General features: G+C 65.8%; 3 protein-coding genes across 4 annotated transcripts; all 3 read left to right on the forward strand.

Moving 5' to 3' along the window:
* Positions 1–1,207: 1,207 nt before the first annotated feature.
* Positions 1,208–2,660, forward strand: DUSP23 (dual specificity phosphatase 23). The gene is made up of 3 exons (XM_062511213.1): positions 1,208–1,652; positions 2,340–2,521; positions 2,633–2,660. The coding sequence occupies exons 1-3, from the start codon at positions 1,236–1,238 to the stop codon at positions 2,658–2,660; spliced, it is 627 nt and encodes a 208-aa protein (XP_062367197.1). The 5' UTR covers positions 1,208–1,235.
* A 2,950-nt stretch (positions 2,661–5,610) lies between these two features.
* IGSF9 (immunoglobulin superfamily member 9) lies at positions 5,611–16,317 on the forward strand. Its single transcript, XM_062511318.1, has 20 exons — positions 5,611–5,668; positions 5,960–6,151; positions 9,500–9,652; positions 9,781–9,932; positions 10,087–10,204; positions 10,339–10,480; positions 10,641–10,786; positions 10,892–11,034; positions 11,110–11,250; positions 11,328–11,444; positions 11,764–11,914; positions 12,023–12,146; positions 12,218–12,393; positions 12,486–12,736; positions 12,819–12,903; positions 13,244–13,414; positions 13,542–13,587; positions 14,171–15,355; positions 15,751–15,896; positions 15,998–16,317. Exons 1-20 carry the CDS (start codon positions 5,617–5,619, stop codon positions 16,189–16,191), a joined length of 3,885 nt encoding a protein of 1,294 aa, XP_062367302.1. The 5' UTR covers positions 5,611–5,616; the 3' UTR covers positions 16,192–16,317.
* Positions 16,318–19,565: 3,248 nt separating this feature from the next.
* TAGLN2 (transgelin 2) lies at positions 19,566–22,756 on the forward strand. Of its 2 annotated transcripts, XM_062511337.1 has the most exons (5): positions 19,566–19,698; positions 21,626–21,834; positions 21,908–22,082; positions 22,159–22,261; positions 22,339–22,756. In XM_062511337.1, exons 2-5 carry the CDS (start codon positions 21,643–21,645, stop codon positions 22,478–22,480), a joined length of 612 nt encoding a protein of 203 aa, XP_062367321.1. In that variant the 5' UTR covers positions 19,566–19,698; positions 21,626–21,642; the 3' UTR covers positions 22,481–22,756. The 2 variants fall into 2 exon arrangements, with proteins under 2 accessions (XP_062367321.1, XP_062367320.1); XM_062511336.1 differs by lacking the exon at positions 19,566–19,698 and having other exon boundaries at positions 21,177–21,834.
* The last annotated feature ends 454 nt before the right edge of the window (positions 22,757–23,210 follow it).

The raw sequence follows: 23,210 nt of genomic DNA on the forward strand, positions 1-23,210 counted from the left end.
CCCCATATCCCCATTCTCCCCCGTGTTCCCATTCTCCACCACAGCCCCATTCTCCTCCACATCCCCATCCTCCCCCGTGTCCCCGCATCCTCCCCGGTGTCACCCCGGCCGTTCCTCTCCGCCTCCGCCGCTCGCTGCGGCCTCTCCCGGCCTCGCTCCGCCCCGGCCCGGCCCAGCCACGGCCCGGCCCGTTCTCGCTCCGCCCCGTGAGGTGTTCCCGGTACGGCGGGGCCGGGGGGACACCGGGGCTGCGCAGGGAGCGGCGGGGCCGGCGCGGAGGGAGCGGGGCCTGGGCCCAGCGGGGCCCAGCGGGGCCCGGGCCCGGAGCTGCGGCCTGTGGGGCCGAGGGAGCCCGAGCTGGGCGGGCCCGGGGGGCTGAACGGGGGTCCCGGGGGGTTTGAGTTGGGGGACCCGGTTACACTCTCCTAGGGGGGTGGGTCTGGGGTCCTGACATGAGGGGTCTCAATTGAGGGGTGTGAATTTGGGGTCTGGGGGGGTTATTTGGGAATGGGGTGCAGGGGAGTTTGGGCTACCGTGGTCACGTCCTCCAGGGTTGGTTTTGGGGATCCCGGGGGTCTGAGATAGGGGGTTTGAACTGGGGGGTCTGGGGGTCTTTACCTGGGGATGCTTGGGAATCTGGACAGGTTCTCCAGGGGGTTGGTTTTTGGGGGGGCAGGGGTTCTGATGGACAGGGTCTGAGCTGGGGGTCTGGAGGCTTTAGAGGTCCCAAGGGTCCTAGCCAGGGGGTTTTGGGGGGTGGTACTGGGGCTCCTGGAGGTGTGCTGGGTTCTCCAGGGGGATGGTGTTGGGGGGATCTGGGGGCTTGAGTTGGGGGTCCCTGCAATGATCTCTCTGGGGTCTGGTCTGACTTAGGGGGTCTGAGCTGGGGGTCCCAAGGGCCTGAATGAGGGTTTGGCTGTGTTCTCCAAGGGTTGGTGTTGGGGCGATGTTAATTTGGGGTCTCAGGGGTCCTGGCCAGGGGATCCCAGGGAATCTGAACTGAGTCCCAGGGGTCATGGCCTGAGGATCCTGGGGATCCTGACTTGGAGTGCCTGGCTGTGTTCTTGGGGGGTGGTACTGGGAGGTGTGGGGGCTTTACCTGGGGAGTCATGGGGATCTGAAATGGGGGCCCCAAGGGTTCTGACTTGGGGGTTCTGACCTGGGCGGGGGGCTGGCTGGGGGATCCCAGGGGATCTTTCCTGATGGTCCCAGTGGCCCTGACCTGGGGGTTCGAAATGGGGGTTCCAGAGACTCTGACTTGGGGCTTCTGTGGGATTCGAGGGGATCTGCCCTGGGGGTCCCGGGGGTCCTGGCAATGCTGTCCCAGGGCTCTGGCCCAGGCAGGGTCCCCAGCTCAGCAGTGTCCCCTGTCCCCACAGGCAATGGGTGCGCCCAAGCCCCCCAACTTCTCGTGGGTGGTGGAGGGCCGGCTGGCGGGGCTGGCGATGCCGCGGGAGCCGGGACATTATCGGTACCTGCGGGAGCACGGAGTGCGGCACCTCGTGTCCCTGACTGAGCGGGCCCCACCCCACCACGGCTGCTGTCCCCAAATCCAGCTCCACCGGCTCCAAGTGCCCGACTTCACCCCCCCAAGCCCCGAGCAGATCCAGAGCTTCCTGCAGATCGTGGAGGAGGCCAATGGCCGTGGGGAGGTGTGGCTGGGGACACCTGGGGGACACCTGGGGGGTGATATTTGGGGGATACCTGGGAGACATCTGTGGGAAGACACTGGGTGGGCACCTGGGGAAGGCAACTGGGGGATACTGGGGTGGTGACAATGTCAGGGGGAGGAAATCCAGGGGGATACCTGGGGGAAGACACCAGAAGAGACACCAGGGGAGGGAACACCAGGGAAGACATCTGAGGGAACACCTAGGGGACACCTGGAAGGGGGGACACCTGGAGGGGGTGGCATCTCAGGTGAGGAGATACTTGGGGAGGGACACCTTGAGGAGGGACATTTGGAAGGATGGCACCTTGGTGGTGGGGGATACTTTGGAGGGGGTGACATCTTGGCAAGATGATACCTTGGTCGGGGACACCTTGGGGGTGGGGGATGACATCTCGGGGGAATGGCACCTTAGTGGGGAGAGACATTACTTGAGGAATGACACCTTGGGAAGGTGACACCTGAAGGGGAACACACACCTGTGGTAGGGTTGTGACATCTCAGGGGGTTGACACTTCAAGAGGGGACACCTAGGAAGAAGAGAGGAGCAGGTAAGAGAAGGTGACATGAGGTTCCATGAAGGCAGTGCCAAAGTGGGCATCACCTGTCACCCAGGGAGTGACGGGGGTGGTCTGGCAGTGCCACCCACCCGCCGTGTCCCCATGCCCAGGCTGTGGCAGTTCACTGCATGCTGGGCCACGGCCGGACGGGCACCCTGCTGGCCTGTTACCTGTGCAAGGAGAGGCACCTGGCTGCTGGTGATGCCATCCACGAGATCCGGCGGCTCCGGCCTGGCTCTATCGAGACTGCAGAGCAGGAGCAGGCTGTGATCCGCTTCTGCCAATGCCTGTGGTACGTGCCACCCTCCCCGGGGTCCTCTGTCACCGTGGGGGTCCCATCGCCCAGCTCTGGCTCCTAAATGTCCCAAGTCCCACCTCACCAGTGGCATTTGTTTCTCCACAGCACTGGGGAGCATGGTGTGGAGACCTGAGCACATGGATGGGATCCATGGAATTGGTCACCCTGAAGTGCTAGGTGTTGTCTTTCCCCTCCTGCATTAAAGGACTGGCCTGTGGCTTCTTTACAGGTGTGGTTTTGGGGTACACATGGGGGGGATGCCTGGCTGTGGCTCTGCTGGGCATCCTCACACCTGGTTTGGTTGGCAGCTGCATCCTGGGATTTGGGGTCCTGGCTCTGGGGTCCCTTGGGGCAATGGCTCTGGGGTCCTGAGTTTGGGTTCCTCAGGGTTCTGGCTCTGGATCCCAGCTTTAAGCTCCCTCAGGGCCCTGATTTCAAGATCATTCAGGGTCCTGGCTGAGGTCCCTTGGGTTCCCAGCCCTTGGCTCCTGGCTTGGATCCTGGCTTTGGGGTCCTAGCTCTGCGTCCTGGCTCAGGGCTCCCTCAGGGTCCTGGTTCCAGAATCACGGGTCTGGGGTCTCTCAAGGTTGTGGTTCTGGGATCCTTTGGTGTCCCAGCTCTGGGCTCTCTCTGGGTCCTGGCTCTATGGTTCCTCAGGGTCCTGGTTTCTGGAGTCCTGGGTTTGGGGTCCCTCAGAGTGCTGTTTCTGGGATCACATGGGATCCCAGCTCTGGGGTGATTCTGGCTCTGGGGTCCTTTGGGGACCACAAGTGGCCATATTTCAGCCCCACAGAGCACCCCCAGAGCTCTCACCCGCCAGCACCCTGTTGCCACGTGGAGGGTGACAACCGTGTCAGTGCCTGGGGGCCGACCCGGGACATTGATGCTTTAAGTGTAGCTTAGCCGGAATTGAGGCATCTCCATCCAAAAATCCAATCCTGGAAATCTCTTCTCAGCTGCTCCTTACCTTGGTGGCATTTAAATCCTGGTTGGAAGCAGTGTCACCGTCCCTGTTTCCGGGCGGGTGGCACATGGCTGGGAGCGCCCTGGGCACAGCTGGGGCCAGCGCCTCAACCAGCAGCTCCACAGACCCAAAAGTTCCTTTGGAACCCCACAGTGTCACCATCCTCCCTGGGGGACAAGGTGCTAGGGTGGTGACACTGGGGTGGTGACATCAAGGTGGTGACACCAGGCACTGCCGGTAATCCAGCTGTGCCCTGCCCAGAGATGACCAGAATTGGGAATGGGGCTCATCACAGGGTGTGGGGTCACTCCAAAACTCCGGGTCTGCACAGCTGGCCCTGGTGCCCCATGGTGAGGTTCTGGTGTCCCCCAAGTGATAACACAGTGAGGCCACACCAGCGCACGGGGCTGTGTGGGGGGCACGTGCCTTGGGCACAGCCAGTTTGGGGTGCCCAGCCCTGCGTGGGGGCTGGTATGGGGACAGTGGGGACACGGTGGGGATGCTGTAGCCGCGGTGGGGATGCTGAGGCCGCAGTGGCAGTGCTGGACAGCGATGTCCAGCCTAAGCTCACGGGAGCACATGGGCCGGAGCGGCCGAAAGCTGCTTACAACAGAATTATTGCCCTTAACTCCGCTGACTCTGCGCTGTCCTCAGAGTCCCCCAGGGCTCAGGGGGCCAGGCCGGGCCAGGGGGGCTCTGCAGACCCCCCACCCCCTCCAAGAGGGGGCTGGGCTGGAGGGCCATCATCCCAGTGCCACTCTTTGGGCTCCCATGTGGCCAGTCTGGTGTCACACGTGTGGGGTTTGCTTGTCCATCAATCTCGGCTCTGTGCTGGGGGCACCACCAGGATGTCCCCTCGGTCCCCTATGTCCCCTTTTGTCTCCCCAGCCTGGCAAGTGGCCCAGCTCCGGCTCAGCCCGCGGGATGGGGACACATTTAGGACAGGATTAGAGAGCAGGAGCTGGGATGGGGAAGGGCGACTGGGGAGGAGGGACACACAGAGGGGACACAAGGGGCATGGGCTTGCTTGTCACAGCCCCCAGTGCCACCCACTTGTCCCAATGTCCCACGGGGGGATCACACACCAAAACCCCACAGCAACGCCCACCCACGTGTCCTGTCTGTGTCCCATGCATGTGTTCCATCCATGTCCCACCCCTGTGTCCCCTGTTTGACCCACCACAATCCCACCCCTGTGTCCCATCTGTGTCCCAGGAATGCTTTCCCCCCGCCTTGTCCCACCTGCATGTCCTGCCCATGTGTCTCCCTCATGTCCCCACTGTGTCCCCTCCATGGTCCCACTCGTGTGTCCCCCAGCAGTCTCCCCCGTGTGTCCCACTCGTGTGTCCCACCCACGTGTCGCCTGTGTCCTATTCATGATCCTGTGTCCCCTGTCCCTCCCCAGTCCCACCCATGTGTCTCACCCATGTGTTCCCCCCTTAACTTCCCTCAGTCCCACCATTATGTCCCCATGTCCCACCCATGCGTCCCCTTTGCGTGTCCCCCGTGTTTTTCATTCGCGTGTCCTCTCCAGTCCCTCCGTGTGCCCTCCCCGTGTCCCACCCTGTGTTCCACGTGTGTCCCACTCCTGTCCTCTCTCTAGGTGTCCCTTCCGTAGCACCCCGTGATTTCCCATGTGTCCCCCCATGTCCCCCTCGCTCTCCCCCCCATATCCCTCCGTGTAACCGCACATGCCCCCCGGTTCCCTGCCCCCCTACAGGTACTACACTTCCCAGCATCCTTCGCTCCCCGCTGCCTCGCTCCGCCATTGGTCGCCTCGGGCAGCGCCCAAGGGCGGCTCTTGAATGGCTGTCGCCGAGGCAACGGGCGGCGGGGGGCGTGGCCGGGGCGGCCCCTCCCGGCGTCGCGGGTTTGTTTGCGGCCGCCCGGCGGCGGCCGGAGCCGAGCGGACCCGGACGGATCCGAACCGAGCCGGAAAGAGCCGAAAGCAGCCGGGAAGAGCCGAGCGCAGCGGAGCGCGGCCGGCCGGGCATGAGGAGGGGCGGGACGCGGAGCCCCCCGCGCCCCCCGCCCGGGGCCGGTGCCCCCGGGGCTGCCCGGCCGAGCCCGCCGGTCCGCGGGCCCCGGTGACGCCGCGGGAGCCGCCGTAGGGGGGGCCTGGGCTATGCGGTGGTGGCTGCGCGCCGCCGTCCTCAGCCTGCTCGCCGGAGTCGGGGGTGAGGGGCCGCCCCGGGGAGCGGGGGGTGGAGAGCGGCGGGGCCGGTCTGGCTGGTGGCGGGTCCCGGGGTAGGCGGGGGGACACCTGGGGACAGCGGTGGCGGAGGGGCTCCGGGAGCGGGAGGAAGGTCCCGGTGTGTCGCGGCGGGATCGGTTTGGCCAGCGCCGGGTCCCGGGGAGGCGGGGGCGAGAGGTTCGAGGGGTTCGGGAGTGGTCCCGGTGTGTCCCGCCCCCATCCCGGTTCATCCCGGTGTGTCCGGTCTCACCGGGCCCCGGTGCCGGTCCCGCAGGCAGCGGCCGGAGCGAGCCCCGGGCCGTGGTGGGGCGCGTCGGGGGCAGCGCGGTGCTGGGCTGCGGGCTCCTGGGCGCACACGAGGCGCGCCCGCCGCTCTACGTGATCGAGTGGGTTCGCTTCGGCTTCGTCCTCCCCATCTTCATCAAGTTCGGGCTCTACTCGCCGCGCGTGGACCCCGAGTACGCGGGTGAGTCGCGGGGACGGGGCGGGCGGGGGGTTTTGGGGTCGCCGTGGGGTGTCCTGTGTCTCCACTCGCTGTGGTTGGGTCTTGCCGGGTGCTGCTGTTGTTGGACCACCTTAATCCCACTCCCGGGGAAGCGGGGCGTCTCTTCCAGGGGTCTCGGAGGGTGGGAGGGAACGGTGAGGGGCCAGCGAGGTGCCTGCAGCAGGTGAGTCCCAATCCTCACCCCCAGGGATGGCAGAAGGGATGGGGGTCCCCGGCTGGCAGAGGGGATGCAGATCCCTGCCCAGCCTGGAAGCAGGAGGGATCCCCACAATGCAAAATGTGGGAAAAGCCCCCCAGGTCACCCCCGTGGCCTCTGGCTGTGGCCAGCACTGCCCTGGCCGTGTCACCCCGGGCCGGTGCCACCGGGGTGCCCCGTGCCGGGGACTGCGGGCGCTGCCTCGGCCCGTGCGGGTCGCCTGAAGGTTGAGGCTGGGGAGGGGATTTCGGGGGAGCTGCTAATTGGAGCAAAGCTGGGCCGGGGACGGGCTGGGCGTGGGAGGGGGATATTCGCTGCTTTAGCGGGTATTTAAAGTGAGCGGTGGCACAGCCAGAGGAATCGCTGCTAGAGGATCCCTTCGAGGAGGGGGAAGGCCACAGAAGTGTCCCCTGGGGATAGGGATGGCTGGCAGCCCACGGGTGATTTGGGCTGAGCCCAACCCCGATGTTCTGTAGCAGCCACGCATCGAAATCCGTGCTCCGGCCCTTCCTCGGCGGTCCAGATCATGCCCGGATCACGATCCAAACCCTGCTGACAAAATTATCTCCTTCCTAAAAATCACTTCGGTTGCAACACCCGCTCTCCTGTTTGCCCTGATCAGACGGGAGGGTACAGATTTTGGGAGACGCCTGGGGATGCTTTGAGCAGCTCCGAGTTGGCTCTGAGAGACCAGCGGTGACAACGAACCAGGACAAGGCACCTGCTCTCCCGGGAGGCATGGGCTGGGCTCCTGTTACCTGAGCGCCGAGGGGCCCCGGGGCTGCCGCAGCTCCGGTTACCCAGGAAGGGGCTGGCAGTGACCTGGCTGGGCTGCCCGCAGCCCTCCCCCCTCCCCGTGTCCCCTCGTCCCCGCCGCCAACGCGGTCCCGGGGGCTGCGGGAGCAGATTGGGATCAAGGCTGGGGGAAGGGGCTGCTGGCTGGAATGAGGGCGAGCTGGGTGGGCAGGGGGGCTGGCGGCCGTCGCCATGGCAGCGGGGCGGCTTGTTTTCCATCCGCAGGGAAGGGATGGGGCGGTGGGTGCAGGGCGATGCTCTCCTCCCTCTCTACGGAGCTTCCCAGGTGGGTCAGATCAGGTGTCACACAGAGGGGTTACTGCTGTCACCAGTGTCCCTCCTGGGGACAGGGTGGGCTGCAGCTGCCTCTGCTATAGCACTTGGGGGGACGGAGTTGGCTCTCCCCTGGGTGCCACCACCACCCACGGTGTCATGGGGCCACTGTCCCCTGCCCTAGAATAGGGTCGGTGGTCTCTGGCCTGTCTCAGACCCCCCTCCCTGGCTCTGGCCGCGTGGCGGGGGCTGCAGCCCCCTTTGTGTCCCCCCCCTCCCCTTTTGTGTCCCGCTGAATGTCGGTTGCCAGGCGCGGGGGGATGCTGGGCCACAGGGTTTTGTTTTTGCAGGATGGTGGAGGAGGAGGAGGAGGGGGCTGGGGCCAGCACAGAGGGATTAGGGGGAGGCTGAGGGGCGTCCCCAGGCCACTCTGATCCCTTCCAAAGGGACCTTTGTTCGGGAGCCTGCTGCTCCCGCCGCGCCTGGGGCTGGGGGCTGGCAGCTGCTGGCAGGGCCGAGCTCCCCAGAGCTTCCCAAAGCTTCCCAGAGCTGTCCCACTTCCCAGGACCCGGCGTGGGAGCCAGGTCTGGGCCGAGGGCTGGCAGAGCCCTCGTCCCACAGCTGTGGGGTGAAGGCAGAGGGGATGGGGAGACAGCTCTGGGCGCCGTGGGGAGGGTTTGCACGTGTTTGTGTGCGGGGTTTGCATGGCTCAGGGTGGATCTCCGTGCCCAAACCCGCCTGCCTGGCTCCTGCCACTCCTCATCCTTGCCGGGCTCGTCTGGCGGGACACGGAATCCGGCGGGACGTGGGATCCCAATCCCGCTGCCAGCGGCAATCCCAATCCCGCTGTCCGTGCTGTACCAGCCGGGACTCCAGTGCCTCGGGCAGTGCGTGGGGACAGTCTGTGACATCGGGTAGAGCTGGCAGCGGGGTTCCCCAAAACTTGCTGTGTTGGGAATCCTTCGGGAAGCTGCTGGTCCTGGCATGCTGACAAGAGCATCGTGGGCTGCTCTGGTGCTTGCGGTGCCGGGGCTGTGTCCATTCCGTGGTGGCCTGGCAGCATGGTCACATGGAATGGGCCGGGGGTAGCTGGGGTGGGAATGCCAGGGCAGGGGGTGCTGGGGTGATGGATACCCAGGGAAGGGGGTACTCGGGACAGGGGGTGCCCCAGACAATGGGTGCCTGGGGACCGGGATGCTCGGGACAAGGGGTGCCCCAGACATGGGGTGATGGGGGAAGGGGATGCTCAGGACAGAGGGTGCCCCAGACAGGGGGTGCTGGTGCGTTTGTTGGGGGCCGCAGGCCGCACACCCTGGCCTGGGCTGAGCCAATTGCCCACTGCACCCTGAGCCGATTATGGCTCTGATAATAGCCCGGGGGATTAACGGGCTGCGCCCCGCTCTCGCTTAGGCCCTTATCCCTCTCCTCATCAAAGAGGCCGCGGGGCGTGGGGCTGGCACGGGGAGAGGACCCCACGGCCTGGGGGAGCCCCGGTCACCGTGTGCCCCTGGAGAGCCGCGGAGCTCGTTCCTGCGAGGCGGGTGGGGGTTCACCGTGACCCCCCCGTGCCGCGGGGAGTGGGGCCGGTATGGGGGTGCCGGAGCTTAGCAGGGCTCCTAAGGGTGAGAGCGCCGGGGGGGGGGGCTCCCAGGGGGAGGAAGAGTGCTCGAGAAGGGAGAAAAGAGGTCGGAGGGATGTGCAGCTGCAGGGGTGGTGGGACCAATCCTGCCCGGCTGCTGGGAGCGATGCTCCAAGTGCGTGGACTCGCAGTGCTGGGGGGACCCACCGAGGCCACCCTCCGCGGGGATGGAGGACAGAGCCACTGTCACCTCCTCTCCATGTGTGTAGTGCTGGACATCGTTGTGACCAACCTCTGGCATCGCCGCTCCCAGCCCCCCCCCCCCCCCCCCTCCGTGGTGCCAGCGTGGGAGGGGGTGGCCCCAGGAAGGGCGTGACCCGGGGAGGGGATGGCCCCGGTAGAACACGACCTGGGGAGGGGGTGTCCCGGGGACGTGGCTGTCCCTGAGCTGCTGCCGGGTGTGCAGGCCGAGTGCGGCTGGAGGAAGGTGCCTCGCTGCGCCTGGACCTGCTGCGTGCCGAGGACCAGGGCTGGTACGAGTGCCGGGTGCTCTTCCTCGACCGGCACAGCACGGACGCCGACTTCCAGAACGGCACCTGGATCCACCTCACCGTCAACGGTACTGGCCCATCCCACCCTCACCTGCTCTGCCCACCTGTCCCAGGGCTGGCACTGGAAACACTGAGCTTCCACACTGAGTTGAGCCAGGTCTGGTGGTGAGTGTTTGGATCTGGATTTGCCTTCCAGCACCCCCCACCTTCCTGGAGACCCCCCCTGCGTTCGTAGAGGTGCGGGACCAGGCTGCACTGAGCCTCACCTGCAGGGCTGTCGGCAACCCCCAGCCTGTTGTCACCTGGAAGAGGAGTGACCTTCCTGTCCAGAGCGGGGACACGGTGCAGGTGAGGGCAACAAACCACTGGTCACCCCTCTGTGGGGGGCATGCTTGGCTGTAGAGCAAGTGTCCATCCCTGCTGTGGTGTTACCTGCCTGCTGCCACCACCCTGTTCACATTGTTGTCCCTTGGTGGCCATGTCACAGCTGGTGCCGTTGCAGGTGAGGAATGGGACACTGAGCATCACCGCCGTGGAACGCGCCAGTGCGGGCACCTACACGTGCCACGCATCCAGCAAGGAGGGCACTGTCACCCACACCACCCGTGTGCTCGTGCAGGGTAAGGACAGGCAGTCCCCCAGCCCTGCCCTGTGGGCTGGGGACACAGAGGGAGCCATGGTGTGGTCTGTTTTGGGAGCAGCTGGGGCCGTCCCCTGTCCCCAGTCCTCACTTCTCCTCTGTCCGGCACCTCAGGGCCACCCATCATCGTGGTTCCACCTCAGAATGTTACTGTCAACATCTCCCAAGATGCCTTTCTGGCGTGCCAGGCTGAGGCATACCCAGGGAATCTCACCTACACCTGGTTCCAGGGCAGCAGCAACGTCTTCCACCTCAGGTATGGCAGGAACGGGGATGGCACTGGGGCTGCTGTGCCACTGAAACCTGGCTCCTAGTACCAGGGACAGGCTGGGTGCATGGTGAGGGCAAATAAATCACCCCAGGGCAGCAGGGATGGTCCCAGCTGTGCCACTCACCTCTGTCCCATCCGTTCCCAGCCACCTCCAGGCTCGGGTGCGTGTCCTGGTGGATGGGAGCCTCCTGCTGCAACGAACGACCCCAGATGATGCAGGGAAATACACCTGCACCCCCAGCAATGGGCTCTGGAAGCCACCTTCTGCCTCAGCCTTCGTCACAGTGCTCTGTAAGACCCCCTCCCACACCCCCACGCCGTAGGGATCTCTGCTGTGGGGGCTGTGGTGGGAACAGGGGTGCCCCATGGGGATCCCAGCCCTCTGTGTCTCCACAGACCCAGCGCAGGTGACCACCATGCTCCCAGAGACCCACCTGCCCAAGGGCATGCGGGGCGTGATCCGCTGCCCCTCCAGAGCCAACCCCCCGCTGCTCTCCGTCACCTGGACGAGGGACGGGCGCCCGCTGGAGCTGGACAAGGTACGGCCACTCCCATCCCCACCACCCTTCCCATCTCCCCAGATGTCTCCTCCTCACCCATTCCCCTTCTCCCAGCTCCCCGGCTGGTCCGTGCGTCCCGACGGCTCCATTGTTATCGCGACGGGGAACGACGACGCGCTGGGGCTGTACCGCTGCACGCCCTACAACAGCTACGGCACCGCCGGCGAGTCCCGGCCCACGCGCGTCCTGCTGAAGGTGAGGAGCCCCTCGGGGTCCCCTCCTGGATCTGCACCCCCTGCCAAGCCCCCCCAAACTCCTCCTCTGCCTTGCAGGATCCTCCCACCTTCACGGTGCGGCCCAAGGAGGAATATTTCCAGGAGGTGGGCCGGGAGCTGGTGATTCCCTGCGTGGCTCATGGGGATCCTCCCCCCACTGTCACCTGGATGAAGGTAGGGGCTGCTGCTTTGGAGGATCAGCTTTTGGCTTCTAGGGTATCATTTCTGGGGCAGTGTCTTTGTCCCTACATTGCTCCTGGGGCTATGTCCCTGTCCCAAAGAATGCTGGGTCCCATCACATGAAGGGCGTTAGGTCACTTTGCATGGCTATCCTCTAAAAAACGGACCAAACTCTACCCCTTGGCTTCCAAACCAGCTCCAGGGTGGTGGGTCATGTCCCCCATTTCTAGTCCCCTTGTCCCCAGTGTGGCAGTGTCACCTGCATGGGGGTAGGTTGGTGGTGGCCCCCCATCAGCGTGTCTGTGCCCCACAGGTGGGCAGCATGGGGAAAAGCAGTGCCCAGGTGGATGGGAACAGCAGCCTCGTTCTCCACCCCCTCATCAAGGAGCAGCACGGAATCTGGGAATGCACGGCCACCAACCAGGTGGCCAGTGTCACCACTGCCACCTCTGTCCATGTACTGGGTGAGCTGCCCGTCACTGGTGGGATGGTCCCAGGGTGGGCAATGCAAATCCCACCCCATGCTGGAAAGGGTGGTCCAAGCCCCACAGTGTGACATTGCTGCCCGCCAGGTACCAGTCCCCACGCCGTCACCAACGTCTCTGTGCTCCCACTGCTGCTGGCAGCTAACATCTCCTGGGAGCCAGGCTTTGATGGAGGCTACTTCCAGAGGTTCAGCGTCTGGTACACCCCACTGTGAGTGCCCAGCCCAGCTGTGTCCCCCAACAGGCCTCAGCCTCGGGCTCACGGGTCCCTCCCGTCCCCAGGGTGACGTACCCACTGCGAGCACACCACGACTGGGTGTCACTGTCGGTGCCAGCGGGGGCTCAACACCTTCTGGTGGAGAACCTGCAGCCAGACACCAGTTACCAGTTCAGCGTCCTGGCCCAGAACAAGCTGGGCAGTGGCCCCTTCAGCCAGATCGTCACCTCCGTGCCCAGGGGTAAGGAGAACTCCCCAAAACACCCCCAGGTGCCCCCAAACACTCAGGAGGCTCCCGTTCCCACCTTGTACTGGATTCTGCGTTCTCGCCAGGCTTCCCAGTGACCACAGTGCCTCCGGAGCCGCCAGCCATGACCGTGCACGTCTTCCTGTCCCCACCCCGGGCTCTGACGGCCAACGAGACCGTGCGTGGGGTTCTGCTGCGCTGGGACCCCCCTGCCCGTGCCTCGGTGGCCCTGGGCGGGTATGCGCTGGAGCTGCGGCAGGATAAGGGTGGCTGGGAGGTGCTGGAGCGCTCCATCCCCGGTACTGACACCCAGGTGCTGGTGCCAGGGCTCATCAAGGTGAGGTCTGGCCAGGTGCTGGGGTGGGTTAGGGTTTGTGGTCACTGTGGCCACGTGGCTCATGGCCCCGTGTCTCCCCCAGGACGCCTTCTATGAGTTCCGATTGGTGGCCTTTGCTGGCAGCTATATCAGCGACCCCAGCAACACAGTGAATGTCTCCACGGCAGGTAAGGCTGGGCTGCCACGCCAGGGATGGAAAACAGAGGTGTGAGCCATCCAGATTCCCAAAGGAGAACCCCCTTCATGCTGCTTCCACCCCCGTGTCCCTGCTGCTAAACTGGGTTCATGGACAGAGCAGAACCCCAAGGCTAAAGCTGGGCCAACAGCCACACATCTGCCTTGGCTTCAGCCTCACGGGCCAGAGCATCCCCTCTCCTGGTGCCCACAGTGCCCAAGGGCAGAGCAGCCCTGGTGGGGCAAGAGCTGAGGTTTTGCTGTGTCCCATTGATGCTGGTGACACGAGGGGGGCTGCGGTGCCTGCCTGATGGGGTGCCCTGTGTTTGGCAGGGATGGAGGTGTACCCGTCCCGCACGCAGCTGCCGGAGCTTCTGCCGCAGCCGGTGCTGGCAGGGGTCATCGGGGGAATCTGCTTCCTCAGCGTGGCCGTCATCTTCAGCACCATGGCCGCCTGCATCATGAATCGGCGCCGCGCCGCGCGCGTCCGCAAGCGCCGCCAAGGTACGAGCTGAGGAGGGGACAGGGGACAGGCCAGATGGGTGGGGACTGAGTGGGTGCCACCGTCTTGTCCTCATCATGTTTTGGGTTGCTCGCTGTGTGATCCCCCTGTGTTCTCATGGCCTTCCAGATCCACCACTCGTCTTCTCCCCCAGCAAGAAGCTTCCACCTCCACAGTAAGTCACACCACACCATTGCCACGCTCCCTCCCTGTCCTGCCATGTCATTGCCGTGCTCCCTCCATCCCACTCCCTCCCTGTCCTATTCCTGCCATGCCATGCCACGCCATGCTCCCTCCCTTTCTCTCTCTTGCTATGCCACACTCTTCCACATCCCATTCCCTCCATGTCCCACTCCTGCCATGTCACTCCTCTGGTTTCCACTCCCCCACATCCTGCTCCCTCTAATCCCACTCTTGGCCATGCCACATTCCCTTCCCTCTCCCACTTTCCATGTCATGCTTCCCTCCATCCCTCTCCTTCCCTGTCCCATTCCTGGCCATTCCATGTCCCTCCATACCATGCTTCCCCATCCCACTGCCCTCCTCATCATCCCTTTGCCACCAGCTGAGGGCACAGGGACAGGATGGGGACAGCCACTACCAAGGGTGTTAGAGGTGGGGTACTGGGGCCGGGGCTTCTCCTGCGTGCTCCCTCTGGGCAGTTTTGGCTGGAGAAAGAATCAGAAAGTGCAGGAGCATGGCTGTGAGGGCTGGGGAGCACGGCTGGGGGTGCTGCAGCTGCTGCCTCTCCTTTGCAGCAACGCTCCTGGCCCTGGTAGCCCCGACAGCACGGTGAAACTGAAGGTGCAGCCGTCTCCGTGCCGAAGCCTGCACCGTACACTGCTGTGGGGTGAGAAGGCCGGCACCAGCCTGGGGCTGAGCATCGCCGGCTCCCGCTACTCCGGCTACGAGAGCCACGGCCGGGAGCACGTCCCGCTGGAGCGCATCTGCCGCGGCCCCGATGGCCGCTTCGTGGTGGAGACCGACCCGCGGCCAGAGCCGGACCCTCCGCGGGACCCTCTGGAGCCCTACCACCAGCTGCCCACCGAGGAAGAAGAGGAAGAGGAGGAAGAGGACGAACCCGTGTGGCACAGGGGAGTCTCGCTGCGCCCCCAGCCCGTGGGGCAGCCCCGCCAGGGCGCCCGGGCCTCCAGCCACCGCCACGGCCGCTACTTCGGCTATGGCAGCAGCAGCCCCGTGGAGGAGGCCGTGGCGTTGAGCATCACCGACGTCAGCCCCGTGGCCTCTGCTGCCACCACCCTGCCTTACAGCGCCGTCCAGGAGCCCCCCGGGCCCCGCCACGGCCCCCCCTGGGACTCGCCGCCCCGCCGGGGCTCCCCCCAGCCGGCCACCAGCCCCCCGGTGTCCCCTGGCCCCCCGGCTATCAGCGGGATCCTGCAGTACCTCAGCCTGCCCTTCTTCAAGGAGATGTGTGTGGATGGTGACTGGCCACCCCCAGAGGAGCCGGCAGAGCCCCCCAATGTCGGCGCCCTGGAGCCCCCCGCCAGCCCCCCACACACGGGGCGGACGCTGTGCCCGGACTGCATTGACACAAGTGCCAACGCCACCTCCCCTCCCGCCAATGCCGCACTCCTTGAGCCCCCCCAGCTTCCCGTGGGCCCTGCCAAGGCCTCACTGCCCGGCTCCCCCTCCTGGCCCTCTTCTCCCAGCCCCGGGCCTCCCCCCCAGCCAGCCCCCCATCTCCGGACTGAGGCCCTGGGGCGGCCGCTGGACACTGCGCCCCCGGAGAAGGTCCCGCGGGGCAGCCTGACCAGCCAGAGCAGTGGCCGGGGCAGCGGCTCCTTCCTGCGGCCCCCCTCGCTGGCACCGTCCTTGGGGGGCACCTTCCTGGGCATCCCTCTCGGGGACGGGGGCAGCTGGCACAGTGGGGGCTCAGCAGCTGAGGAAGGACGGGGCAGGATGGATCTTGGCGCCGGGAAGAGGTGAGCCGTGGGCAGGGCACTGGGATGAGCTCCTGGAGCGTGCTGGGGCAGCTCTGGGCTTGTCCCACAGAGCTGGGATGGGGCATCCTGGCACAGAGCCACCTCACTGCCTCCCAGCCCTGCAGTGCCCTGGGGATGCCCCCCCCCCCCCGCCACTGTCCCTGTCCTGAGAGACCACTCCTGCTCTTCCCCAGCGTCCCTGCTGTGTCCCCACATCTCCCGGGGTGCTGCCCCTGGTGCTCATCCCTGGGATCTGATGCCTTGGGATCTGCCCCTGGCATCCCTCCCTGGGGACTTGTGGCTTGGGGTCTCTCCTGCCATTCATCCCTGGGGGTCTCATGCCCATCCCTGGGGTCTCACGCACTCGGGCCGTGCCCCTCACCCCCTCCCCACAGGAGGAACACCTCGGTGGATGAGAACTACGAATGGGATGCAGAGTTCGCGCTGGAATCGGAGCTCCTGGAGGCGCTGCAGCTTTACCGGGGCGCGGTCCCGGCCCGGCCCGGCTCCTCCATCGCCCTGCGGGACCTGCAGCGGCACAGTGAGTGCGGCCCCCCCGCGCCCCCCACCCCCGTGCCCAGGGCCCCGTGGCCGCTCCGGCGGGTGCCGCGGCGGGGCCGGACGCTGCCTATCTCCCCGCAGAGCCTGGCTCGACCCCGGTGAGCTCGGTGTCGGCGGAGGCATTGGGGACGGGGGTACCCCCGGAGCGCGCACAGAGCCCCCACCCCGAGGGGCCGGGGGCGCGGCGCCGCAGGGAGGGGGCCCAGCAGCGGCGGCAGCGGGTGGGCGTCCGTGGGTGCTGCTCCGAGCGCTTCGAGGTGGCCACGCTGCTCTAGGGACCTCCTGGGATCCCCCGGGTCAGGGGTGAAAGGATGGGTGGGGGGAGAATAAAGAGGCGTGAGAGCAAATCTGGTTCATGTTGGCGAGGGGCGCCCAGCATCCCCAAGGCATTCAGGGTTCTGCAACTTCCCCCCTCCTTCTAAACTCCCCCTATGTCCCATGTCTTCCACTCCATCCTACCTCTCCTCACCCTCCATCTTCTCAGTTCCTCATCTTCTCGGTCTCCCTCTCCTACCTTGTCCCGCTCTCTCTCCGTGCCTTGTGCAGGCTCCCCTCCTGCTCTCCCCCCATTCTCCTCTGTCCCCGTCTTTCCCATCCCCTGGCCACAGCTTCCCATTCCCCACTCGCATCTTCCCAGCCTCCCTCTATCAATTTCATCCCCCCACCCTCTTCCTGGTACCCTCCATCTTTTCATGTCCCCCCAAGAATTGTTCTGTACCCCCGTTTTCCTCATTTCCCTCATCTTCCTAGTGACCCCCCCCTATATTCTCACTACCCCTCCCCATCTTCTCAGTGTCCTCCTCACTGGGTTGTCCCCCCCATCTTCCTGTTTCCCCCCCCCCCCCCATCTTATCGGTGTCCTCCCCATCTTATCCGCCTGGCCGCCATTCCCGTCCCCTCCCCAGTGTCCCTGTCCCCTCCCGTTTCCCCCTACCCCCGTTCCGGTGTCCCTCCCTCTGTCCTCCCCCCCCCCCCCCCGGGGGAGGGCGGGGCCTGGCGCCGGCCCCGCGCGCGCGGAAGGGCGTGGCCCGCGCGCTCCTGCCCTTATATGGTCATGGCTGGAGTAACGCGTCACAGGGGGCGGGGGCAGCCCATGACGTCACCGGGGGTCGCGCGTGGGCTCCGGCGCGGGTCAGGTCGGGTCAGGAACCGCGGGGTCCCGCTGTGGGTCACCCCCCGCCCCCGTCGCGTTCCCCCTTTGTCTCACTCCCACCCCATGTCCCCCCATTATGTCCCCATGTGTCTCCGTGCCACGTCCACCCCTGTGTCCCCCATCTCTTCCTCCTGTGTCCCCTGCCACGCCCACGTCATGTCCCCTCCGTGCCCCCCATTAGTTCCTCCTGTGTCCCCCCTTATTCCCATCACGTCACTCTGTCATATCCACCCCTGTCCCTTTGGTGTCTCCCCATCATGTCCCCGCATTTCCCTTTCCCTGGCACATTCCCCTGTCCCTCCTGCCGCTCTCACTTCATGTTCCCCCCATGTCCCCCATCACATCCCCCTGTCTTCCTCTGCCACACCCACTCCTGTCCCTCCGTGTCCCCCATCACATCCCCCTTTCTTCCTCTGCCACACCCACTCCTGTCCCTCCGTGTCCCCCATCGCATCCCCCTTTCTTCCTCTGCCACACCCACTCCTGTCCCCCCATCATCACCCCCTGTCTGTTGCCCATTGTCCCCTGGCCCTGTCCCACATCACACCATGCCCCCTTCTCTGCTCTTGTGTGCCCCTCATCCTGCCCTATGTCCCTGCCTGAGTTTGTCCCCAAGGTCCCCTCCCTCCTGTGTCTGCTGTATCAACCCCCACTGTGCCCTTTGGGGTCCTGCCTGGGTGACCCCCACATTGTCTCCACCTGTGTCCCCCAGAACGGTGCCCTGAGACATCCCATCACCTCCATGTGGTCCCCAGCCCTGTGCTATCCCTGGGGGTCCTGTCCCCAAATCACCCCCGTGTCCCCTGGCTGAGACCTTTGAGGATCCTGCTCTGCTGTCACTGCTCCTGTCACCCAGGTCCCTTGGGTGTCACCTCCTCTGTGGGTCCTGCCCCCCGTGTCACCGCTAAATCTCCTTCTTTACCACCCCTAGGTCCTGCCCCTGTCACCCCTAACTCTACCCCTGTTCCTGCACCTCTCTGTCACCCACTGACCCACCTGTGCCACTCCCTGACCTGGTCCCCTCCTCCACATGTCCCCCACCCATGTCACCAAAGCCACAGGAAACACCACCCAAAATCCACAGGGGACACCCACAACCCTTAGAGGGTTAAAGTGACCACATGCACCCCACCCTGTGGCACCCATGGGTGCAGGAGGGGCCCGGGGGGGAGCAAGGGGACACTTCTGGGCTGGTCCGCAGCATGACAGTGCCATGATGGCTGAGCTCCAGGTGGGCTGGGGACAGTGAGTGCTGAGTTGGGTGCTGAGGGGTGGGTGGGGTGACGGGGGCACTGCAGCAGTGGCCCTGCCACCAGTTCCGGAGGCGGCCGGTGGCCTCAAGCCGAGGGTTTGTTTGTTGTTTTGGTCGCGCTTCCCATGGAGACGGGACTTGTGCAAACGCCATCGTTTCTCCCGGCGCCACCAGGGACACCGCGAGTGCTGGGGAGGTCACGTCCCCCCCCGACCCTGAGCTGTCCCCCTGCCACCAGAACAAGGCCCAGGTTGTCCCCATCATCATCACCACAGCAGGGCCCTGGCACCCACCACCTGCCTCTGTGGGGATTCTGTCCCCTGGGCATTGTCCCCAGTTCCTTACTGCCACTCTGACAGGTTTTGTCACCGCAGCCACTGCCTCCACCAGAATCCTCAGGGGGGTTATGGCCACCCTATCCTCATCATGGTCACTCTGTCCTTGCTACTGCAGCCACATTGTCCCCACCAAAGCCACTGTGTTTTCACCTCAGCCACCGCAGCCACACTGTCCTCATGCAGCTCCTGTGTCCCCCTGCCACCATGGCCTCCCTGTCCCCACCGCAGCCATTCAGGACCCAACCACGCCATCCTCATCTCAACCACCCCACCCACATTGTCCCCACACAGCCCTGTCTCTGCCTGTCACCATGGCTGTTGTGTCCCTACAACAGCCACCTCATCCTCACCTCAGCCACTACAGTCATCCTGTGTGCACTGTCACCACAGTCACCCTGTCCTCACATCAGCCACCACAGCCACCCTCTGTGACACTGATCACCACAGTTTTCCCCCATCCTGACCACAGCCACCGCGTCCCCATAGAGCCGCTGCCACCACAGCCACTCTGTACTTGCAACAATCCCTGCCACCATGATCGCCCCGTCCCCACCACATCCACACTGTCCCTCCCACAACCCCTGTATCCCCACTGTGGCCACCCTGTTCCCACCATGACTGCCCCGTCCTCAGCATGGCCATCACAGCCAGCCTGTCCCCACACGGCCACTGTAACCCCCTGCCACCAAGGCCACCCTGTCCCCTCTGTAACCACTGTCCTCAATGGTTACACAGCACAGCCATTCTCTCCCCACCACGACCACCCCATCTTCACCTCGGCCACCACAGCCACTCTGTCCCCACCGCAGGCACTTTGTCCCCCTGCCCCCCCGTGTCCTCCTCCCGGGGCGGGGCTGCCCCGGGGCGCGGTGGCGGCTCGGTCCCAGCCCTGGCCGCGGCCCCGGCGAATCCCGCCTCGGGGGCGGGCGGTCCCGGGCGGTCCCGGGCCGCCCCCGTCCTCGGTGACATCAGCCGTGAAAAGGGCGCGGGCGGCGGCATCCGGCACTGCCGCCCCGGGAGCGCGGGACCGGCGCCGCAGGTAGGGAGGGGTTTGCGCCGGGCACCGGGCGCAGGTGGGCACGTGATGGATCGGGATGCCACCGGGCACCGGGAGAGACACGGGCACCGGGACGGAGATGCGGACCGGGATAGCGGCAGGGGCGGAGATGGGGACCGGCTCGGGAGCGGTCACTCATCCCCGGGGCGCGCCCAGTGTCCCCCGGCGTGTCCCCACTCCCGCCCCGGTAGCGGTTGCGGCCGGACCGCACCCGCGGAGCCGCCGGGGCACGCGGCCGCGCCCGGGAAACGGGACCCGGGTGCGGCTTCCGGCCCCGCCGCGCATGGAGCCCCGGGGCGCGCCCCTGGGCTGGCTCCGGTCCCCTCCCTGCCGCCGCCGGGGTGGCCGTGTCCCCCCGAGGATCCCCTTTCCCCTGGCACTGGGGGGCTCTGGGGACCCCAGGGTGGTGGAGCCTTGGGTCCAGCCCCTCCTTGCTGTCCCTGGGGTGTGTCAAGGGTCCCCACGGTGGCCTTGTGCTGGTTGAGGTCCCCTCCCTGTTGGCACTGGATGGTCTCGGGTGTCTCCAGGATGGCTTGGTCCCAGCGGGGCTGGGTACAGCCTTTTCCATGCCAGTCCTAGGAGAAAGCTCAGGGGTGCCCAGGCTGTCCCTGGAGACCCCTGGGTGGCTGCCCCCTAACTGGGACCCTCGCTGCCCCTGCGATGGCCGGAGGGTCCCCAGCCCCAGTCGGGCTGGGCGCAGCCTCCTTTCACGAGGTCCGGAGGTCGCCGGGGCAGCGGGGCTGAGTCCGGGTGTGTCCTTCTCCCTCCCGGGCAAGCCCCGGCTGGGTCGGGAAATGATCTCTGTTCCAGCTCCTCTTTGTTTCCCAACGCCTTGGCCCCCGGCCGGGCGCTTCCCACGCCACCCCTTGCAGGGTCCCCATGTCCCAGGCCTCATCCTGGAGACCCCCACGGCGCCCCAAGGCTTTGATTCTGGGGGCGCACCTGACTGGGGTTGGTTTTCCTTCTGTCCCTAAGAGCAGCATGTCCTGGGGCTGCTCCTGGTGACAGGACCCCCAAGCCTGAAGCCTGGAGTGTGACAGGCACAAGCTGTGCCCGGAGCTGAACCTGGCACCCCCGGGTGTGGGCTGGGCAACTCCTGGGCAGCAATTGCCACATGTCCCCAGCTGGGACAGGGACACCAGCGTAGGCAGAGCCATGTGCACGTGTTCTGTTTTCTTAGTGCCCCCAAATGCCAGCGGGGCAGGACAGGGCGTGGGGGTGATGCATGGGTGGGCAGCCTCATGTGCCCACCATGACACTGGTGGGCAGAGGGAACAGAGAGACCCCGGGGGCTTGGGACACCGTGGCTGTACAGGCTGGGCCATTCCGCTCATGTCTCCGGTGGGTACAACCTCCATTATCTCCAGCATAGGTGGCAACACTCCAGTGGCACCTTGGCACAGGCAGCACCTGGCCGGGGGTGGGGTCTGGCTGCCCCGCCGGGGTGGGGACACTGCCGCCATCAGCTCTGGCCCCACGTTCCAGCGCCAGTCCCGGATCTGGCTCCGGGCCCGAGCAAACGGGCGAGATCTGCAAACAAGCTCCGACTGGCCCCCGGTGCCTGCCAAGTCCGTGCGCGGCGGCGGGACCGAGCCGCGGGATGGGGATGCTCGAGCTGTGGGATGGGGATGCTCTGAGTGGAGTCTAATTGGGCACGCAGGGGTTGCAGTGCTGCCCACCCTGCCCAGAGACGGTTGCCCCTTAGATGGGCACAGACCCAGCGCCTGCTCCCGGCCAGCTGGGCAGGAAGAGGGCAGAGCCTGGGCAGTGCCTGGCATGGGTGATAAGGCTCTGCACCGGACGTCCAGGCAGGATGGGGCTCTGCCACACCGAGCTCACGGGGCCCCCTGTGTCCCATGCTGGGTGCTCCAGTGCCACCAGAGCCACTGACAGGGTCCCATCCCTGCAGACCCCCCTGCCGTCAGCATGGCAAACCGGGGCCCATCGTACGGGCTGAGCAGGGAGGTGCAGCAGAAGATTGACCGGCAGTACGACCCCGAGCTGGAGCAGGTGCTGGTGCGCTGGATCCTGGCGCAGTGTGGCAACGATGGCGGCAACGCGGTGGCACAGCCGGCGCCCGGCAGGGACGGCTTCCAGCAGTGGCTGAAGGATGGCACAGTGAGTATCCCTGGGGCCAGCTGGGGCAGGGGTGTGACCGTGTGGCACACCTGAGCCCTGTCCCTGCCTGCAGGTCCTGTGCCGGCTCATCAACAGCCTCCACCCACGGGGACAAGCGCCCGTGGCCAAAATCCAGGCGTCAGCCATGGCCTTCAAGCAGATGGAGCAGATCTCGCAGTTTCTGCAGGCAGCTGAGCGCTACGGCATCGCAGCCACCGACATCTTCCAGACCGTGGATCTCTGGGAAGGTGAGTGACCCGGAGACTGTGGGGTGTGACAGGGACAGGGGTGGAGACAGAGCTGAGCCTGCTGTGGGTCTTCTAGGGAAGAACATGGCGTGTGTGCAGAGGACCCTGATGAACCTGGGCAGCCTGGCTGTGGCCAAGGGTGACGGGCTCTTCGTGGGAGACCCCAACTGGTTCCCTAAGTATGTGGGGGTGCTGGAGGGGGTGGAGGCTGGGCTGTGGGGTCCCTTGGGGATGCTGACACCCCGTGTGCCCGCAGGAAATCACAGGAGAACCGGCGTGTCTTCTCCGAGGACAAGCTGAAGGAGGGGCAGAGCGTCATCGGGCTGCAGATGGGCACCAACCGGGGCGCCTCACAGGCTGGCATGACTGGCTACGGGATGCCCCGCCAGATCCTCTGAGCCCCTCCGGACCCTCCAGGCCTCTGCCTGCCAGGGGCCACCCCCAAACTGCCTTAACCCCCACCATGGACCAGCTGGGTGTCCCCCAGCCCAGGCGGCCGCCCCCCTGCCAGTTTTGTCAGGACCAAAATAATTTTTTATTATTATTATTTGGCTGGGTGGGGGCGGTGCTGCTGCACCCACCCCACCACCCTGCAGTGCCTTGGGGGCTGCTGGAGGCCCCCCACAGTGTGTTGGGGAGCAAACCCTGTGCCCCAATAAACGGCTTCTCTTCTTTCCATGCCTGGATGGTTGTGATTTGGGGTTGGGGGAGGGCAGGGGACTCCTGCTGGGTTATGAGGGGGGATCCCGGTCTGGGGGTGCAGAGAGGGCCCCGACCTCGGCGGCAGCGGCCACGTGGAGGGGTGGGGCCACGACGTAGGGGCGTGGCTTTGGGCGGGGTCAGGACACCGGGCAGGGCAATAGAAAGCTACCGAGGGGGCGGGGCTTGGAAGGGCGGGGCAAGGAGCAGGGGGCGGGGCAAGGAGCAGGGGGCGGGGCAAGGACTGGTGAATCTCCGACGACCCCAAGGGAGGGGGGGTCGCGTGTGTCGCGTTCATGGAGGGGCTCTTTAAGGAGGTCTGTGCAAGGAGGACAGCACAGGGGACAAGTGTGAGCGCACGGGGGGACACAGCTCCGCCAAGCCCCGCCTCTCTCAGCCTAAGCCCCACCCATCCTGCCTTTGGCACCT

This window comes from Cinclus cinclus, chromosome 31 (assembly GCF_963662255.1).
Source record: "Cinclus cinclus chromosome 31, bCinCin1.1, whole genome shotgun sequence".
NCBI lineage: Eukaryota > Metazoa > Chordata > Aves > Passeriformes > Cinclidae > Cinclus > Cinclus cinclus.

Bases quoted from the DNA above. Each gene is read 5' to 3' on its own strand.
- TAGLN2 (XM_062511337.1), top strand. From the start codon at position 21,643: ATGGCAAACCGGGGCCCATCGTACGGGCTGAGCAGGGAGGTGCAGCAG. The intron at 21,835-21,907 runs GTGAGTATCCCT...CCCTGCCTGCAG, and splicing joins AGTGGCTGAAGGATGGCACA to GTCCTGTGCCGGCTCATCAA. The intron at 22,262-22,338 runs GTATGTGGGGGT...GTGTGCCCGCAG, and splicing joins GACCCCAACTGGTTCCCTAA to GAAATCACAGGAGAACCGGC.
- IGSF9 (XM_062511318.1), top strand. From the start codon at position 5,617: ATGCGGTGGTGGCTGCGCGCCGCCGTCCTCAGCCTGCTCGCCGGAGTC. The intron at 11,035-11,109 runs GTACGGCCACTC...CCCTTCTCCCAG, and splicing joins GCCCGCTGGAGCTGGACAAG to CTCCCCGGCTGGTCCGTGCG. The intron at 12,394-12,485 runs GTAAGGAGAACT...CGTTCTCGCCAG, and splicing joins CGTCACCTCCGTGCCCAGGG to GCTTCCCAGTGACCACAGTG.
- DUSP23 (XM_062511213.1), top strand. From the start codon at position 1,236: ATGGGGGTTCCAGAGACTCTGACTTGGGGCTTCTGTGGGATTCGAGGG. The intron at 1,653-2,339 runs GTGTGGCTGGGG...CCCCATGCCCAG, and splicing joins AGGCCAATGGCCGTGGGGAG to GCTGTGGCAGTTCACTGCAT. The intron at 2,522-2,632 runs GTACGTGCCACC...GTTTCTCCACAG, and splicing joins CGCTTCTGCCAATGCCTGTG to CACTGGGGAGCATGGTGTGG.